General features: G+C 37.3%; 1 protein-coding gene across 1 annotated transcript; it reads right to left on the reverse strand.

The window, feature by feature from the left end:
- Nucleotides 1–52: 52 nt before the first annotated feature.
- On the reverse strand, nucleotides 53–13,145 carry LOC132701765 (uncharacterized). The gene is made up of 5 exons (XM_060669941.1): nucleotides 12,783–13,145; nucleotides 7,644–7,760; nucleotides 7,329–7,585; nucleotides 6,870–7,140; nucleotides 53–1,288 (listed from the first exon to the last, which is right to left on the reverse strand). The coding sequence occupies exons 1-5, from the start codon at nucleotides 12,888–12,890 to the stop codon at nucleotides 1,028–1,030; spliced, it is 1,014 nt and encodes a 337-aa protein (XP_060525924.1). The 5' UTR covers nucleotides 12,891–13,145; the 3' UTR covers nucleotides 53–1,027.
- Nucleotides 13,146–16,736: the final 3,591 nt, after the last annotated feature.

Genomic DNA, 16,736 nt, shown 5'->3' on the forward strand with positions numbered 1-16,736 from the left:
AATAAAAATTGATTATAAAATATACATTTTTAATTCTAAAACAATAAACTGGATATAATTACGTAACGCATCTCATTACATTCAAGGATGAAGCCATCGGGTTTGCACTAAGTAACACTTACAACGTTCCCTAATAAATTGGTGTAAGATGGTACTCAGTAAAATTGGAGAAAAAACACAGCTTCCATCCTAAAGGCCAAATGAATAATTTGGAATAATACTTAACTACTACTTTGCCTAAGGATGTTTGGAAACTTTCCTAAATCACAGCTTTTAAACGAGACCCTTAAGATGGATACTCTCATAAGTGTCAGAGAATAAGATTCGGAATGTGTATAGAGAGTAAAGTGTCGAGCAAGCCTTTAAAATTAAAACAAATATAATATAAAATAAAATATTAAGGAAAACAACCAACTGTCCCCGTTCTCGGTCGGTTAGTTGGTTAATTATCACATCACTGTCGTTGGTATATGCTAAACTAACCAAAACTTAGGTCTAAAGTGCAGAGAAACATAGAGGGTGCGCCGTTGTCAGATGACGCTTAGTCGAACAGAAGATACTTTCCACAGTAGATTGGATTCGGTTAGATCATTAAAATTACGACTGCACTTTGGACAGAAGAGTTTACTAGCTATAGCAACGTTATTCTTTGAAAAGTAAAATCTAGTTTTTAATTTGATCCAGAACTAACTGCAGCACTGAAAACCGTAAGCGAAATGGAGATCGAAAATTTGTTTCCTATGTTACTCATTATAAACGAATCGTCAATTCAGCTGGGCGCCCCACAACACTCGGGGGGATTTTTTATGAAAAGTGCTAAACAAGCAACAGTTTTTCTTTTTCTGGTACGCGAGGGGGAGGAGGAGGAGGAAGAAGAGGTATACGCGCGGATAATAATTTTGTCTCCTTAAAATTGAGCAGGTGTCACGACGGTTTGGTCTACCTCGCTGATTTTCGAACCTTGGTCGTCCTCATCCGGTCCCTCCCGACCCACAAAAAAAAGCGTCGTTGAAACTCAAAACGTGGCTTACTCATCGTCGCCGTTACATTCCTCCCCCACCTCTCCGTTTCCAGTACTATCACTAACGAAATTATCACTTTCTTTGACGCAATCGCCGTTATGTGTGCCGCCGCCCCCGCCCCCTCCACCGCAGCACGCATCGTGCGGCTTCAAGATGGCGCGCACAGTCTCGAAATGTTTCTTGAAGCCGAGTTTCGCGTAGAGACCTTTCGACGCGTCGTTCTCGGGCCGAATCACGACGAACGGCAAGTAGCCCCGCTCTTTTACCTGCAAAAATAACACCACCCCATGCATAGAATTAACATTCCTAGGAGGCTTAAATATATGCAACCCGAATCTGCGCACGCGCTTATTTAACACACAAGTTAATTTTCTTACGAATAATATGAATTATTTATTTGATATTCATGCTCCATGCTTACCAAAAACCTTAAACTTTTAATAAAACTTAAAAATAGTCAGATATTGATTAAACGAGTATAGGGAATTACGAAATTTTGTGGACTCCCGTGTGAGAGCTATATTTGGCAAGTACGTTTAAGGCTGAGACTTCAAGTGCACAGTAATCACACTTTAATGTTTTAAAACAATTTTGGTCAACCTAATGGTTTTAATGTTGTTTTTACTTCTTTTGGAGCTGTTGGTGGTATTGATCCTGGGTTTATGCCGGCAAATTATATTAATAACCAATTTGATCCTGATTCATTCCGTTTTGCTAAAGTTTACTCTGAGGAAGTTAATAAAACATTGATTAGTATTAAAACTAACGCTCATGGTTCAGACAATATTGATATAAAAATGATTCTTTTGACTACTCCGTATTTAGTCGATCATATCACTTTCCTTGTTACTTTCGAAAAGCGATGAAATCAAATTTTCGAAAATATCTGCGCTCGTATAAAAATTTTATATCGCCGTTGGTACAGAAATGATCACCGTCGAAAAAAAAATTTTTTTTTGTCTGTCCGTTCTCCGTTCTCGTATTTTGGTTTTTCCTGAATAACTTTCGAACCGTTGGAGCTACAAAATTGAAATTTGCCTCCTTTTTAATCCTCCACGAGGCACATAAGCTTATAAGAAATGGCCCAGATCCGACACCGATATCCATCTTTTTTTCGCGATTTTCGACTGGACCTTGCTATGAAACATGATAAGCGTCCGATATTTGAATCAATCAACTTCATATTTGGCACATATATGCAGCTTTGCCCCGTGGCGGAACCTATTGAAATTGAAAAATTGGGGGGTCGGGAAGTATTTAAAAAATAAAATAAAAATCGCGTGTGTCTACAAAAAGCCCATTTTCAAAAACCGTTTACAAAACTGGAAAAATTCTTGAACCTGAAGACGCAGAGGAAACGACTCCATAAACTTTTATTCTTGGCAATTTTTCAAACAGACAGCTTAAACTTTTGTATTTACGGGTTTTAAGTATTGTACAGGGTGTTCGCGATATTCCGTGCAATATTAAAAATCATAATAAGTACTCCAAATTTGCAGCTACCGGACTTCAGACTTGGGAGAGAAGTTCAAGCGAACTATTTTTTTTTAATTTTTGAATTTGCTTTTTTCCTCCAAAGCCGATAGGAAAAATTTTACATCCGTAATACGTGGGAGACCGGGCGCTAAACTTTTGTTTCACGCATTTTTTAGATTATATAGAAGGTGTTTTAGTTATAGACAAAAATCTAAAAGAACCTGAAAATTGTTCTTTTAGAGAGCAAATTATCAATCACCTATTGCATGGTTTCAGAATACAAGTAGTTTTTTGAAAACCATTTACTCCATTGGGAAAATTCGGATACCCGGAAACTAAGGAGATATCTATATATCCTCTATTTCGAAATTTCCGTTTTTGTGGGTAAATTATTGGCGATACATTAAAAACTTTTGAAGATTTGATAATTTGATATGAACAGTAACGTAAACTGTGTCCAGAGAGAGTTTACGGTAATTTTAAATTGCAATTACCAGTAAAAATTTTAATATTTACCGAAGTGTGCCGTAACTTTGAAGTTCGACGAGATGTGAAGGACACTTTACACAGGGTGTATTCACAATCAAATTACATCGATTTTGCGGAAGTTCCATAGTGGTCCGCAGGAGCACGATAGAAAAACAATGCGTCCCTCTAGGACAAGAATCCGCGAAGCTCTTTCTTTTTAAAATAAAAAGGTGATTCGCGATATTTGCTATGAACTTGCCCCACTCACCCACGATTTTTTGAAAGCAATCTTGTTAACAAGTGCCTCCTGACCGGGGTTTTTCCAGACTCTTGGAAGCAATCTGAAGTTATACTCGTTCCAAAGAAAGAGTGCCCAAGTGGTATTAAAGATTTATTGAAAACATTGTAACTAAACAACTTCGTCAGTTCCTATGCGATAACAAAATCCTCCCAGACACTCAGTCTGGTTTTCGACCTCTTCACAGTACTACTGCCTTGCTTCATGTTAATGATAATTTATTGGGAGCAGCGGATTCTAAATTAAATTCTTGCCTCATGCACTTCGACTATATCAAAAAGTTCGACACCTTGGATCGCTTCTTACTCTTAACTAAACTGAAATTCTTCGGGATAAAAGCTACTGCTCTTTCATTTTTTTAAAATTTTCTTTGTCAGAGATACCAAAGGGTAGTTATAGGAAATACAAATTCAGATGACATTGCTTTGGAGAGAGGGGTTCCCCAGGGAAGAATTCTGGGAGCTATACTGTTCTCAGTTTATACAGCCGACTTCCCTACTTTTCTTGAATTTTGTAAATCTCATCAATACGCTCAGTTATATTTATTTTTTGTTGCTAGTGAAGCTTTAAATGCCGCTACTAAAATGAATTTAAATCTAAAAATAATTTTGGAGGTATCTGTAGCTCACAACCTCTTATTGAATTCTAACAAAACGCAGATGTTATTATTTGGAAATAAATAGGAAGATATTGTAAAAAAAAACGCCTCTTTTAATTTAATGAAATACCTTATGCGTTCGTCCTCACAATAAAGTCCTTCAAAAATGCAGAATGCAGAATTTGCAGTATTGATCGCTCAAATCGCCAAAGGAAACCCATGGATGTAAACCATACAGCTATAAGATAATATAGTGGCTCTACTACGGTAAAAATTGATCCGTCGCAGGAGGCTATGATATTTTCGTAGAGAAGGTATGGATATTTGGCGCATCGGTCTCCCCCAACTGTCTGAGTTGCTACGAGGGCAGCGCCAAAATTTCCCGGCCTGAATATGAAAGAAACAAAGTAGAGTAACAATTTTTTATTCTTTTCCAATATAATCCCCCTTAACTTCAATACACTTACTACATCTCTTTATTAATAACTCAATCCCTTTAAAAAAATATTCTTTTGGTCTGCAAAATGAGCTAAAACAGCCTCTTTTAACTCAACTTGTCGTTAAACTGCAGTAAGTCCTTTTTCAAATATCCAAACAAATAATAGTCGCTGGGGCCATATCTGGACTATAGGGAGGATGATCTACCTGTTGGAACCCACACTCTAAAATGGCAGCTTGTGCAACACCAGCAGTATGGACAGGTGCATTATCGTGCAAAAGATGCACGTCTCTGGTCAGTTCTCTTCAACGTTTTATACGTATGAAGTCTCGTAATTTATGTAATAATGTTGCGTCATATTTACCATTGACAGTGGTATAAGTTTCTTTAAAATCTATCAAAAGAATTCCTTCACAATCCCAAAAGATCGTGGCCATCACCTTTTTTGTTGACTGGCAGACTCTGAATTTTCTTGGAGGTGCTTCAGGCTTACGACGCCACTCCATTGATCCTTTTTTCGATAGAGAACCATAGTTTCATCTCCCGTCACAATAGTATCTATCACAGGCTTCGGTTCCGACCCACAGATTCCCAAAAAAGACCGCACACACTCGATAAGGCGTTGTTTTTGAATAGTTAAAAGGTTTGTAGGAACCCATTTTACACTAACCTTATGCATACCTGAATGATCATGCAGGATTCGACGAACATTTGTATCAGAAAATCATCGTCAAGGAATTCCTGCCCCATTCGAAAACGTTTTGCCCATTCTCTCACCACAGAATACGAAGGAGAACTTTGGCCGTACACACCATCCAGCCTTTCTTTAATAATTTTAGGTGCTAACCCTTGTTTTGTCAAAAACTATGACTGTTCTATGCTCAATTTGCGTTATTTGCGGACACGTCTTGTTTAAAATGCTGTTTGACGCAAGACTTCAATTTTTTTTTTCGCAGCCTACTAAGACATATATTTAAAAGAGCTGCATCTATGTCAGACCGGGAAATTTTGGCGCTAACCTCGTACACTGCCGTAATTTTTCTGGAAAATGGTTTAATTTTTATAGAACGTAACATCAATCTCTGAAAGCCGAACATAACGCAGAGATAAGTAATTAATATTGTCGCAGAACAGTCTGTACCATTGTTGTTTTCATTGTATAATTTGTGCTTTCAATATTTTGTTCTTTTACGGAAATACAGCAAATGTGGCAAATATGAGCACCTAATAGGGATCTTAGCGACACAGTGATTCCTATATATTCTACATTAAATACACAAAAAATAGACTTACATAAATTACTAAGCAGCATTCCCTACATCTTTAGGTACACTTAAATAGCTACGAAAAATGTTTGAATAATAGGTTTTAGTGTACAATCAATCAATGTATCAATACAGGTTAAACCTATGAGTTTATGAAAATTAACGCCTTGCGCCGATTTAGAAGCAAAAAAAAATCGGAAAAATAGTTTACATGAAAAAGTACATGTAGAAATGGCATTGTATATACAGGGCTTAAAAAAGAAAAACTCACACCTTAACTCCTTTTTTGCATGAAAATTTAATAGGATTTCGACATATTTTGAAAAAATACTGCGGTAACAATGCCGCATCCAAAAATGGACGCTGTCATGTCAGCTGTCATGTTGTTTGTTGAAAGCCGCAAGGTCTTATGCGTCAACGTCAGAATTTGCCTAGAGCTGTCATTGGTTAAAAACGAAATTTTAAATTTCGCGCATGCGCACGTTGAATGAACCTCAAAAAATGTTACATAGTTCCTGTACTGTCAACATAGGCAGGGCTTCTATTTGTTTAGAGAAGGCAATTGGGATTTCAAATTTAGATCGCAGCGCGACAGTGGTGAACGTTTGAACTACTGTGCCGATTTCGCGACTTTAATTTTTTCGGCGAAGATAAGATTTCAATTAGATAAGATTCAAATGAATGATTACAAATAATTAATTAGCAAAGTAACTTTTCATTATCAATTAAATTTCCAAAGTGTTATAAATGTATTTATCAACCTTAGCTAAAGTAAACCCCGGTTGTTGAAGCCTGTATTTTTAACTGATAAATTTTTAATGGGCGACATGCAATTTTTTCGAGCTTATTTTGGTGGCATTTTGTTTTTAAAAGTTGTATGTTAAATTTTGATAGAATAAACGATACTTTTTTCTCTGCAATTCTCTTACGTTTGGGGCTAAATTAGGTTACATATTTTAATTCAGTTTTTTAACAATTTTGTCCATTGGCCATTTTATTATTATATTTGGCAAGCGACACTTTATCTGCGATTACTTGTTATGAAGCAATGAGCGTTTTGTCTGTAGGAGGTTCTACAGTTGCTTCTTGAATGTTTTTTCCACTTAGATTTATTTATACTCTCGAACTTCTTTAAGTTTGGTAGTCAACAAACACGTTGCATATTTATAAGGAAAATACATTTAGAAATTGTATCGTGTCTACCGGAATTAAATAATAGTTTGATGAAGGTTTTCCCCTTCTAGTCTGTCCGACGCGACTAACCAAAATCCATACCGCGGCATGGCCCCACGCCCATACTTACTAATTTAGTCAGGTACTTGGCCAAAATCATGCCGTAACCTTTCCGCCTATATTCGGGTCGGGTCTGCATCGAGAACATGGCCCCGTAATACGACTGCACCATCCACGCGGCCAGGTCTCCGCCGGCGGAGAAAACGCCGTAACACGGCAGCCTCTCGATGAGCCTCTGGAAGACTTCGATGCACTCCATGTGATTGGCCGGATACAGGTCGTGGATGATTTGGGCGTGCTCGGGGCGCAGCTGCATCATCTCCGCGGACTCTACGAATGTCCTAAAACGCGCGCTACCATTAGCTGAGGCTTGGAAAATGCAGGGATTGGATAATATCGCGGTTTACGTGGATAAGGGGAAGCGTGAACGTTGGTCTCAGTTCGATATAAGTGTTCCGCGAAGAAAACATTAAATTTCCGTATTCCATGATTCCACCTACGCAAACGTAAACCTTAGGGTAGTAGTTACGTTTGGTTGGTTTCCTCTTCTTCGACGACGGTGGCGCCGTCTTCGGACAGTACGTAAACATCTCCGTAGAGTTTCTCCATGGTACCGATCGGCTCGTAGAACTCTTTAATTGTTTCCATGATCCGCGCGTGCGTAAAATTTAAATAAATCGGCCGGCTCCAGTCGATTAGAACGTCCTCGGTTTTGAGTAGCTCGAGGTGCTCCAATTGGTCGCACGGGCAGAACACGCCGAAGCTCTCGTACAGTGCGTTGTTCGGCTGGAAATTTTAACGTCGGTTCATCGAAAACAGGTGACGTGTGGTGAGCGACGCTTACGGTCGACGTCATGCCCGGGAAATGTAATATCACAGCTTCGTCCGGCCAAGTTTTCGTCACGTAGAAATGAAAGTCCCACACGCGGTCGTTCAAGTACGTCTTCAACGTTTGGTGGAACTAAACAAGGATAGAAATGTTTCATCTACGAGCTCATAAGGTTCGTTACAGCAGAGGTCAGAACTAATTTTAATTGATCGCAATTGATTAGCAAATTATTGTTCCGAAATAATTTGCTATTCGCTGTTTGCTTACCGTTCTTGAGTGGTAAGGAAGAACCAATACATCTTGGAAAGATCGCAGGTAGCAGAGGGACGTCATGAACTAGTCACCATTTGACGAAAATGACGTTATATATCACGTCCTGATATCTCAGACGAATGATGTCATTTAAGTGACGTATTTTTTACGTCAATTGGTATGTAATTACGTATGTAGTATTTGGAAGTTTGCTTTGATCACACCATTGGCAAAAAATAACAATCCCAGCCAGTCAGGCCTTCGTCCAGTCAGTATTCTTCCAACCTTATCTAAAGTTTTGGAGAAAATTATAAATGTACAAATGTATGGTTATGTTATTTCCACAGTCAATCTGGATTTCGTAAAGGTTTTAGTACTATTACTCTACTTTTACAGATCAACGATTACATCATTAGTTCTTTAGTTAATGGTCTTGTGACTGCAGTTATATCTTTAGATTAGTCTAAAGCCTTTGATCGGCTTATGTGCGCCAAATTGAGTTAATACGGCTTCGATGATGTTTCGACTCGATTTTTTGAAAACTACTTAGATAACAGATATCAAAGAGTTATGGTCTGTTCATAGATATAAGAAAGTGACCAATTACTTTTGTATCGGATTATCCAAAGGTGGTCATTAACATACAAATGCAACAAGATTATTACCTAAAGTTTCGGAATTTAAATTCAGGTAAAATTGTGGTCCGTAATAGAAAATCATTTTATACCTACCCGTGTTTAATATTCTTTGGTTTGCTATACTACTTAGTTTAAGTTTATTAGTAATCATTCTTATTTCGTATGTAATACAGCGTGTGTCAAATCGTGTGCGAATTATGCAAAATATGTGCGAGTCTAGTGTTTCTCAGGAGATGCTCCCGCCCTAATGTAGAAAACACTAAGGAAGGAGGAGGAGGAAGTCATAAACAATGTTTATTTGACTCTCATTGAAGGTGGTGCCAGCAAGCAAACATCTTTAGAAGAAACGGCCACATTGACGAAAATTCCAACATCAACTGTATGGAAAATTGTGAATAATCACATTTCAGCGAGGAAAAAAAAGAAGCGATGCTGACATTTTCTCGAGTGTAGATGAAAGTGATCAAGATATAATACTGCGTGAAATTTACCACTTATACGAAGAACAAATCGTGCCTACATTAAATATCTTAATTAGGAGGCTTGAAAAACATGAAACCGGTGTTAAATGTGGCAGAACTACCTTATGGAAGTGTATTCAACACATGGGTTTTAGATTTAAAAAAATTGACAAAAGGCAAGTTTAAATGGAATCTTTGAGGCCAATTATTTACTTGGATGAAACCTGGTTCGACACAACCGGTTGACTCAACTGATAAGTGTAAAACAAACGCGCCAACAAAAAGAGGTAAAAAAATAGCTATTTTGCATGCTGGCTCTAAAGATGGTTGGATTCCAAATGGACTTTCTCTGTCTGCGAAAAATATTACAGATTCTTTGGATTACCACCGTTGATTTATTTGAAAGTTGGTTTAAAAACAAAGTAGTTCCAAATATTCCTCCTAATAGGGTCATTGTAATGGATAATGCAAGTTACCACAGGAGACAGTTGACTAAAACCCCTTCCTCATGTGACACAAAAGCAACAATCCAAAACTACATGTATAATAACGACATTTATTTTCACGAAGATTATACCAAAAAGCAATTAATTCAGGTTCTACAAAGCTTGAACCTACAAAAGGAATACGTCTGTGATAATTATGCAAAAAATCTTGGGCATACAGTTTTAAGGCTTCCACTTAGTACTGTATATTTAATCCCATTGAACATGTTTGGCACCAACTGAAATCTGCCATTCGAAAATAGGTTTTTTTCTTTTTAAAGCGGGGAATATCGAAAGTAAGTTAAAGTAAGTAAAGTGAGTAAAGTAAATTAAATTATATGGAACGTCTTTTGCGGTTGCGGAAAATGGAGAATTATAGTTAACGAACAAAGACAAGCCTTTTTTTTTAAATAATAATCGAAGTATAAGATACAGGGACTTCTATTTGATTTTTTCACGAAAAGTATTAGTTTTCATTTTGACTCACCCTGTATAAACGATTCGTACTAACTTCAAGACAAGTAGAGACGGTGCCGTTTTATAAAATTGTAGGCACAATAAAATTACAGCTGTCGGAAACGGCATCAGCAACTTTTGGCGAAAAAATGACCATAATCCGAAAACACTCGGTATATACCATAAGAATCCCACGATGGGTATTTATTAATGCGGTGTTGCATTTAAAAAATATAAGTTTGATTTTCCACACATTTATTAATCACCATTTTGTATTTACCATTTTTCGAAAAAAATAATAATAAACGTTTAACACACAATTTGGACAACCTCTGGATATATTCTCCTACGTCGTGGTGTTAAGTAGAAGAATGTGGTAATAGTTTTAATTATATATGAAGTTTAAAGTCTATATCTGGAATTAATCAAGTTAATTTTATGACGACATTCTGAGGTCATCTTTGTGACGTTATAAGACATCCTTTTTTTGATCACTGTCACTTTGACGAGCCTCTGCTACCTGCGATTGGACCAGTAAACTCTTTTAATTCTTAGCTATAGCTGTAATACTTCCAAATTAATCTAAAAACTTAAGCGCACGCTCAATTCCAACACCTTAATTGGTTGAAAAAGTGTTAGAGATTCTGTGTTCTAACAAACCCATACATCGAGAAGAAGCCCCGAGAATTGATTAAACCGGACGTAATCGCAATCTGTCCGTGGAAGTCTTACATCGGACTTGCGAATTTAGTAGGAGTTAGTGCAATTACTGAAAAATTGTTTGTGAACCTACTCCAACTAATGTAAAAATAAAATAAGTCGAAACTCTATACAGCGAAATTGAAGAGGACTGCTTTTTTTTTCTTTATGAAGAGTTATAGGCACTTGAAAAATAACAATGTGTTCTGTAATATTTAATTATTTTATATACATATTTTAACATCTACTTAGGAACATTTTATATAAATATTTAAAAACTACATATAATGTTTCAAATAATCGGTCATTTTCTTTTGAATTTTTTTAGTATGCCAATACGCATCTCGTACTTGGGCTTGTATTTTCACCATTTCGTCGAGAGGGGCCATGATACACAAAAAAATGTCTCTAGCAGCTTAACTGAATATACGGCTTGTTGAATGGTTAGTGGTGGTCCCGGGTCAACTTCTTCATTTTCTTCTTCCTCTTGATGCTCTTCCTCACCCTTTCTTGCTTGTTGTAATATGGCTTCTTCTGTCAAGTCTGCTGTTGTAGGCAAATCCTGATCTATCACCATAAAATCTCGCAACTCATCACTTGTAAACGTAATTGTTGTTTGAAACTGCTTTATCCACCCGCTTAGTGGCTGATCATCTTCCAAGTCCAGTTCGCATTCTCGGTAATAAGTCCTGCATGACGATAAGAGTGTTAAATTGTTTCTGCTGTCACCTCTTTCCCAGCTTTACTCATAAAGTTGACTGCATCTAGCATATTAATGGAAAATTTGTCTTCGGACTCGATCATTTTCATTAAAATGTTTTTCCTGTATCGACTTTTAAGACTTTTTATTACGCTCTGGTCCATCGGCTGTAATACACTTGTTGTTTTAGTTCCAAGAAACGCCAATTCAATATTCCGTATATTTGGAATATGGGGATGTGCAGGGTAGTTATCTAAGAGAAGTAATGCTTTCCTCCCCTTTAATTCTGCATCCCGTATCTCTTCAAAAATTTCCCATGCAGACTTGTTTGCCTTGTAAGTGACCGACAAATGCTTGATGTTCTTAAAAAATCGTGGGTTAGTTGATTTTCCAATCACGACTAGCTTTCTTTTTTCTCGAAATTTAAGAATTTTATCTGGCGTCATTCTGTAAAAAATACCTGTTTCGTGAGCATTAAAAATGTCGTCAGCAGGGTACTTTTCTCCTAGTTTTGGCCACGTCTTCTCCGCCCAATCGTTAGTGACGTTTCTGTCGACATCACGGGCTTCGCCACTTATCTGTTCATAATTTATCCCATGTCTCTGTTTGAACTTCCCCAACGATCTTTCCGAATTCTTGAATTCGATAATACCAAGCTGTTTAGGAAACTTTTCTGCCTTTAGTTTTACGATAGTTCCAGAGAGGGTTACATTTTTAAGACGTTGCTGTTGGAACCACTGCAACATTGCCCGATCCAAATCTTCAAATTTTGACTTTCTTAGTTTTTTACTAGAACTGCCTGCCGCTTCAGCATGAATGATTTTTTCTTTGCACTTCCAAATTGTGGATACAGCCAACGGTGTAAGTCCGTATCGACGCCCCACATCACTTTTCTTTTCGCTTATCCGCTCGCCGTATTCACTAAGTCAAATTAGAACTGATTGAAACAATGGTAAAAGCATTAACATTAATCCTTAATTCGTTACCTGATGTGCCCTTTTTTCTTTCGGTATAGAGTGAGAAATTCTTTATACAGAGTGTACAATAGTACAACAAATTTTGTTCGTAATACAGAGTTTCGCTATAGGGAGTTGTCACTATATATGATGTCGAAAAAAAAATATATATTTACTAAAAAATAAAAATCAAAAGATTTCACACAAAAAAAAAACTTTTATTTCTTGGGATAGAACTCGGGCACGTCCGAATCGATGGACGCAACGGTAGCGACTAACCCGAAGGGGCATGCCGTTCGGCACTTTTAATTGGAATATTTTTTCGCGACCCAACCCAAATTAATGGATTTCTCACGTCGTCCGTCCGCGGAAACCCTCGCGCCGGGGGCAAACACGCGTCCGCCAAGTCTCGCGAAATCACGTGCGCCTCCCTCTCGCGTGCCGCAAAATTATAATGAAGTCGTGCACGTACCGGCAAGCGTAATTTCGTGCGACAAAAAAGCCTACCTTGATCGAGTCGGGCAAAAATTGAGCGAGAAAGTCCGCAATCTCGGGAAGCTCGTGTTCTGCCACCAACCTGAAATTTTTCCCTTCCGCGTGTACCTCTTCTTCCATTGCTGAAACCGAAAAAAAAGTGCGACTACGGAGACCCAACGTTTCGTAGGTATATCGATTATTGATGGGGAAGGGAAGAAGAAATGGCAGATGATTTCGAAAACGGGCACACTTCCTCGACGTACACGCACGATTTTGCACCTTCGACGAATTTTCTTCTCCGCTAAAATATCGGAAACTCGGAGAGGGAAACGTCGATCGATCGCCGTTCCCGGCTCGGTGAGAGGGTTGCGGCGGAGAGGACTGCAGCCCCCGAGCCCACCCCTCATACTGCAGCCGGCTCCACCGCGTTTCGGCGTGGTGGTGGTGGTGGTGGGGGCGATGAGACGCGCGACGTTGCCGTCGTTACGTCATCAGGCACGTCGCTGCGGCATGTGGTTGGCGACGTCGGTTGGGAAGGGAGTGGGGGGCATAAGTATGCTACGCCACTGGCGTAGTCGCTCGTTGCAAATTTTACTGTACTGTGTGTCCCACTTTTGATGATAAGCGTATTGCTGCTCGCGAAATGGCGTTTTAAATGAAACGGGCTGAATGCCTTTTAATAATTTTCAAAATAAATAAGAAAAAAAAGTTCAGATTTTCACTAAATTATGAAAATTTGAACTTTTAGAAACGTTCAGGTAAAAACACTACTCTAGTGGCTACTAGACAAATAGAGGCACTGCATGTGCTAACTTAGTAATAATATTTGAAAAGGTGCATTCAACGTGCGCATGCGCGAGATTTAAACTTTCAAAGACATTGATGCTTTCAACAAACAACATGGCCGCTGACAGATCGTCCATGTTTGGATCCGGCAGTTTTACGGCAGTATTTTTTGAAAATATGTCCAAATCCTATTAAATTTTCAGGCAAAAACGGATTTTTTTGCTTGTAAATCGGCGCAAAGTGTTAGTTTTCATAAACTCATGGTCTTAACCTCTAATGAAATAACTCTGACATACTTAATGTAGCTCAATTGTTTTCTTATATTTCCTGTAATTCTTGTACACTAAATCATATTATCCAATGATTATCCAGGTGCTAGATATCGCACAAGAAACATCTAAGTGGAAGAAATGTTCAAGAAGCATCTCCTATAGACAGTAGTTGACAATGGGTATTTCTTATGCTTGTTCTAATAAAAATTCAACTTCTTATGTTTACTGTAATTCTTGTACATTAAAACACATTACCCAAACATTCTTCGTAGCTATTTAATTGTACCTAAAAATGTGGAAAATTCTGCTTAGTAATTTCTGTAGGTAAGTCTATTTTCCAGTTTGTTAAATGTAAAATATATAGGAAATATATAGGAATAACCGTCTTATTAGGTACTCGTATTTGCCACATTTGCTGTAATTTCGTAAAAGAACCAATTATTGAAAGTACAAATTATACAAGTTTGTGAGTATGGTGGGAAGAAAAACAACAATGGCACGTTATGTGCACAATTAAGTGCGGATTTCAGAGATTGATGTGAAATTTCCAGAAAAATTACTACAATGTAGCAACTCAGACAGTTGGGGGGTGACGCATGCGAAAATATCACAACCATCTGGGGTGAAGAAGGAGAGATTACTTCGCTAATGGAGGATTTTTAAACTCTGCATTCGCTTTCGGATATGTACGGTGGAGCCGAACGTATTTCCGAAGGCAAAAGAAGGTTCCGTCTAAAAACTCATCCGTTGCACGTTTTAATATATATATATATATATATATATATATATATATATATATATATATATATATATATATATATATATATATATATATATATATATATATATATATATATATATATATATATTTTTTTTTTTATATTATTTTACTAGTTTATTCAAATACGTTAAAAATAAGAAAGACGCAATGATTTGGAGCTAAAATAATTTTTTAAATTGAAAAGCGTCTGCATATTTTATTATGTAATGCTTTTGCGTTATGTAAAACGTTAAATTAGTTCCTGTTTCTGCAATATTGTAATTTTATTTTTTGTGTTAATTATTGTTGTTTTATAAATAGTTTCTTTGTGATGTCCTTTTTTTGTGTGCAATTAAGAAAATAATAATAAAAATGTCACAACGCACTATGAGTTCTGATTATTTTTTGTTGTCTGGAATATCTATAAATAATCCTGCCAACTTTCTCAGGAGTGTAACATCGTTTACGCTCCCCATTATGCATCTAAATCGAGTCTTGAAAACACCAATGCGTCCTTCCACAGTACTTCGGGTTTCTCACATATAATATAATGTAATGAATTGCCACAAAAATCAACAAAAACAACGATTGGTAGATCACATACTATACATAGTGAAGAGCAGAAAATAAAAATATGTAGCGCAATCAGTTCTCGTTTGCTTTGGAATTCTTGAATTCCTATTACCATTTCCCATGTGTGGGAGCAATTCGTTAAATAAATTGAGAAATAGCTCCTTATTTAGCTTAAACATCTCCTCTCTTGCAGGAATATGATACAAGTTACAGAGTCATCAGTTTTTACCGTAGTATTATCTTATGCGCCGAACCATAAGCAAACTGATGTCTCAAATGGTGAATGTCGTTCCCATACACAAGAAAGGCAATAAATATTTAAAAAATAACTTCCATTCCCTGCAGAGTTATGGAAAAGATAATTGCTTGGGAACTCACTGAATTTCTAATGACAAATCATCAGGACTCCCTTGCCAATCAGCACAACCTTCTACCTCGAAGATCTGTTAATCCAAACCTAATTGCAATTTGGAACTGTGGCCCAGGATGAGGGATATCCAGAAGATATTATATACCTGGATTTTAAAAAAGCTGTTGAGACCATCACTATAGCAGAAACATAATTTTTCCGTGGTCATAAAAAAAATTAAAGATGCTTTGTATTTAAAATTCCCCTTATATTTTTGAAAGGTTCGTAAACAGTTTGATGACATTATTCAAATGTATATAGGGTATTGCATTAAAGACAACACAAGATAAGTTTGTATATACAAAATATGAGTTTTTCAGTTTACTACTTAAACACAACACTATCCATAATCGAGCTGCAAAGGGTGTTTACAAATTCACACATTTTCAAAATCACCCTAGCTTCATTAACTTAACCGGTATAAAACTTTTTAATTTTAATTCTTCCTTAGGCTTTCTCCATACTGATATGTTTCCATCGGATTCAAATCATAAGGTTGTTCGGAAAGTCATTTCGTTTTTTCCCGTCAGAGGACTTAATTACGTTTTTTCGAAACCAACTTCACACTTAAGCCGCATAATCATTATATGTCTTGAGAGCTGATATTGCAAGGCTTGTGTGTGAAAAAGTTCTATTAATTCTACGCAGTAGTTTTTGGTTGGTGCCCTTTTAAATATGGAGAGCAATAAGCAGCATTTTCGTCATATTTTACTTTTTTACTTCAGAAAAGGTAAAAATGCTGTCCAAGCGAGAAAAAAATTGACGGATGTGTATGGAGAAGGCGTGTTAACAGTACGCCAGTGCCAGAACTGGTTTGCAAAATTTCGATCCGGCAATTTTGATGTCGAAGATGCACCACGGTCTGGAAGGCCGGTCGAAGCTGACAAAGATGCGATAAAGGCATTAGTTGATGCAAATCGGCGAATAACCACACGAGAGATCGGTGAGAGATTAAATTTGTCGAATTCGACTGTTTATGGCCATTTGAAAGGCATGGGCTTAACCTCGAAGCTCGATGTGTGGGTGCCCCATGTCCTTACGGAGCGAAATTTGTGTCGTCGCGTTGACGTGTGTGATTCGCTCCTCAAACGTCAAGAAAATGATCCATTTTTGAAGCGGATTATTACTGGGGACGAAAAATGGGTTGTATACAACAATGTTAAACGCAAGAGGTCATGGAGCAG

Source organism: Cylas formicarius, unplaced genomic scaffold, assembly GCF_029955315.1.
Source record: "Cylas formicarius isolate icCylForm1 unplaced genomic scaffold, icCylForm1.1 PGA_scaffold_5__7_contigs__length_24384050, whole genome shotgun sequence".
In the NCBI taxonomy this organism is placed as follows: Eukaryota; Metazoa; Arthropoda; class Insecta; order Coleoptera; family Brentidae; genus Cylas; species Cylas formicarius.